At 41.6% G+C, this 4,045-nt stretch overlaps 1 protein-coding gene across 1 annotated transcript; it reads right to left on the bottom strand.

The window, feature by feature from the left end:
- Positions 1-1,299: 1,299 nt before the first annotated feature.
- LOC148872799 (homeobox-leucine zipper protein HAT14-like) lies at positions 1,300-3,389 on the bottom strand. The gene is made up of 4 exons (XM_088974031.1): positions 2,854-3,389; positions 2,357-2,700; positions 2,152-2,231; positions 1,300-2,015 (listed from the first exon to the last, which is right to left on the bottom strand). The coding sequence occupies exons 1-4, from the start codon at positions 3,164-3,166 to the stop codon at positions 1,673-1,675; spliced, it is 1,080 nt and encodes a 359-aa protein (XP_088830157.1). The 5' UTR covers positions 3,167-3,389; the 3' UTR covers positions 1,300-1,672.
- Between the last annotated feature and the right edge of the window lie 656 nt (positions 3,390-4,045).

Here is a 4,045-nt window from a genome sequence, read left to right as displayed (position 1 = left end):
CAAAGATTTAAGCTTGATAGTTGCTCCACAACATTCTTACATAGAGAAGGGAATGTTTTAATATGTCTATATCCCATGTATTGAATCCCCCCGATTATAATAAGCTAAAACAAGCAATCCCATTCTTTGACATGGGTTGTGCTGAAGCAATCCTTGAAAATTTACAACTTGGGAAATCGACACCTAATAATATTTTCAAAACCCACATTCAACAAATGCAACAACTGAAATTAGACGCAGACAGACTGCCAATAAATAATCATGTCTCTCATATCCAAAGGAAAGAATTAATACCTACCATTGAGTGAGTCTAAGATAATAATATATTTAAGCTGAAACACATGAATGATTGCAAGTTGTAACAAATCTCCAATCTCCAAAAAAAACAGTGCACCAATCAAATGGTTAAAAATTGACATGATCGTGAGCATTCATGCTGATGCTACAAGTGGGTGGGACCCCAGTGAGGGTTTCCACGTCTTACATGCATAAGACACGTGGCAAATGCATCATGTCATCAGACCTAGACTCCCCCCTTTGACAGTATGCTAATTATTTTAGAGCATTCACACAAAAGACTGGTTGATGGCATCAGCAGCAAAAGATAAGACATGGTAGACAAATTCTTGCAAGTGTTACCAACTCTACCCGGTACAAATCATTGGATGACCTATTTTATATTTGTTACTTGATCTTTTCCCTCTTAGCTCATGTACCCATTTTTGTCCCTTCCGGGGTTCAATTAGGCTTTTTGATGGTCGGCAATATTTTATTATTATTTTAATATGCTTGACATTAAACCCAAGATTAAACAAATAATTAAAACTTAATCAATTATCACCAGCCTTCCTACCATAATCCATTACACTTCTGCCACACACGCATACAAGCATCATCACAGCATTTAATAAAAGAGAATATCATGTTCATCCAAAGTATTTCATCGTCACCCATGTCTGATTGGTAATTGCCCACTTGTTCTAATTAAGCTATTAATTAATCACTTAGTATTATAATTATTATTTAATGGCATAGCTGAGATGGGGAGTTCATGTGGGGATGAGACATCACATTCATCACTCATGCTCCCTCACGTGACTGCTGTGATGGCTGGATTATGTCCATTTGTTTCCCTCGTGCTCTCTACGTAACCAGTGCACGCTCACACATTGTCTTCTCGTGTAGGGTAAAGGTCTGAATAAAGGGAGGAAGGGTTAATTTCTTTTTCCTTCGCCCCCTTTTATCAAAACGACCTTCTCCAGCTCCAAGAGTAAAACATTCAACGAAGACTAAGATCAGTTCCATCTGAATTCTGAATTCCTGTATTTTCTTTACCAAATTTAGTACAAAATAAGAACAGATACAACTAAGTAGTATTCGCTCTGTTCTTGCGGGAAATGGCAAAAAAGGAAAAAAGGAAAAAAGGAGGGATTTTTAATCTAATTCTCTCTCTATCTCTCTAAAATTCTAACCCCTATTTCTTTCCCCCTCACAAAACCCAAAAGAAGAAGGAAGCAAAAAAACCCAACTTCAGAATCTCCGCCATTAATGACACACCAAATGAAAACTGTTAAACAAATTAAAAAAAAAAAACAACTGATAAGAGTCTTTGTATTTACAGATCAAATCTATTTAATCTAATACCCATCACCGGAAACGCCTGGTTTCCATCTCATGTAGCAGCGGACGGGTGGGGGGCATGGGCTTGAGAGAAGGGATAGAACCTGGGTCTGGTGAGAGAAAAAGCGGATGCCTTGTTTGTGGCTGGGATGGTGGTGGTGGTGGTGGCGCTGGCGTCTGTCATGGTGGAGGGAGCTGTCGAGGTGGTGGCGACGCGCTCGCAGGAGGGGCACATGGTCAGGGTGGTCGCTGGGAGTTGCATGTAGAAGGGGTGGGAAGTCTTCAAGGCTCTTAACTCCTGCAACTCCTTCTGCAACCTCCTGTTCTCTTCCGTCAGTGTTTCGCAGCACCGCTTTAAATACTCGCAGTCTACCTCCGTTTGCTTCAACTTTGTCCTGTATATGTTGTTTTTCAAGAAAGAAATGGAAATTTAATGCTATCCCATTTCCCAAAAACAAGTTTTTAATCGACTCCAACTTCAATCAAATATATATTATGCACAAAATAGGAAAAATATGAACAGATGAATACCTGGCTCTTCTGTTCTGAAACCAGACTTCTACTTGGCGAGGACGAAGGTTAAGTTGTTTCGCAAGCGCAAGTTTTTGTTTCTGCAGTATTTGTAAAATGAACCAATAAGTTAAAAGTAATAGAAGAAACTACTCCTTCCTCCATTTTTTCCTCTATGAATTAATAATGAAACCTCTCTCTCTCTGGTTCCTGGTTTGATACTTACTGGGTTGAGAGTATTGTGTTCCTTGAAGCTTTCTTCAAGAAAGGCCGATTGTTCTTTGGAGAGTCTGAGCTTCTTCCTAGTCATACCATTCTCTTCCTCATCGCTGGCTCTCTCGGAAGCTCTCTCCGCTTCAACTTCATTGCCCGCAGATTCTGCATCTTTCTTGCTGCCTCCACCAGCACCTCCTCTATAAATGGAAAAATCCATCTGGAACGAGGAAACAGCGCTGTTGGGAGAGGAGACGGCGGCCCCATCGTCAGCATCCTCCGCCGCAGGCAACCGATTAACGTCGAACCCTCTCGCTGATGCCCCCAAGTGGCCCGATGAACCCGCCTCACAATTACCTGCAACAACCCCAAAAACCAAACAATCAACACCCACATGCAAGGGAGCCTAACGAAATGAAGAAAAGAATCCAAAGCTCGAGAGAGAGAGAGAAAGAGAGAGAGAGAGAGAGAGAGTTTAATGGATGCTCGGTCGGTCCTATCGGGTATTACCGTTTTCAGTTGGCCATGGAAAACCCAGCGGCGAGGAAGAAGGCGGGTTACGAGGGACGGGACCAGGAGGGAGAAGATCGAGCTGAACAGGCGGATCTGCAGAGTCCCTCCTCTCCTCCCTCTGCTGCCCATCTCCACCACCATCTTCTCCTTCATCAATCTCTATCCTGTCTTCCTCTCCACCATTAACAACCCCAACACCTAACCCCATGCAAAACCCTAAACTGCTGCTACTGCTCCCGCTAATCCTACGAGCCTTCTCCACAAACGGAAACGCCTTGGACGTGTCTCCTAAGCTCAACCCCAACTCCATCTCTCGTACACAGCAAGAAGAAACCAAAGGCCAGACAGAAAATAAACAAGGAAGAGAGTTTCCAGTCTTTCAGAGAGGGGAGAGAGAGAGACGGAGGTTTGGATTGAAAAAGGACTCAAAAGAGTCTTTATAGAGACCCTATCTGTTCTCCTAATATAAACACTCAATACACAAACGGTCCTTTTTCTTTTGCCTTGTGCCAACAGCTTTGACCGACAAACCCAGGTTGACAATCACACGTGAAATCTATATAAATATTTCCACTTTTTTCAAATATTTTTTAATTTAATTAATTAATTATTTTTTTTTTTGCTTTTTACACCTTGGAACTGAAAAGAAAAAAGACAATCAATTTTATTTTTTATAAGATATAAGAAATTAGAATTTGGAAATAGAATATTTTAAATATTTTTCTTTTTTTTGGGTGAAATGGGAAGAAGAGTTAATTCCAGGCAGAACACAGGAGAGCGTGGCTCAATCAACACATTTATTATCCTAGAACTTTACAATAATTGCGTTCTTTACTAACATGCGCCACGTCATCTCTGCACTCCAAGAGATCCGGTAAACGAAGATGACTCCATGCGAGATTTTTGTTTGACTTGACATTGCTATTGGAATTATTGTATGTCTTGATCAGACGGTTGTGATCGTCCCAACCACGCTAGCTTTATGACCTACGCTCTACTCTAAGGGGGCCCCACCCCCACATCAACTACTGTTGATGGGCGAGGTCGGCTGACTCACCAACAACCAACCAACTAACACATGCAAGGATACAACCCCCTACAAACGGCTTTGGATGATTGATCAGTTGGGAAATTAATTAATGGGAAGGAGATTTGACCAGAATTACCCCTTCATCCTAACCGTGATTGA

Source organism: Nelumbo lutea, chromosome 2, assembly GCF_056320005.1.
Source record: "Nelumbo lutea isolate HS-2025 chromosome 2, American lotus-T2T, whole genome shotgun sequence".
NCBI lineage: Eukaryota > Viridiplantae > Streptophyta > Magnoliopsida > Proteales > Nelumbonaceae > Nelumbo > Nelumbo lutea.
This window is presented reverse-complemented; position numbering and strand designations above follow the sequence as displayed.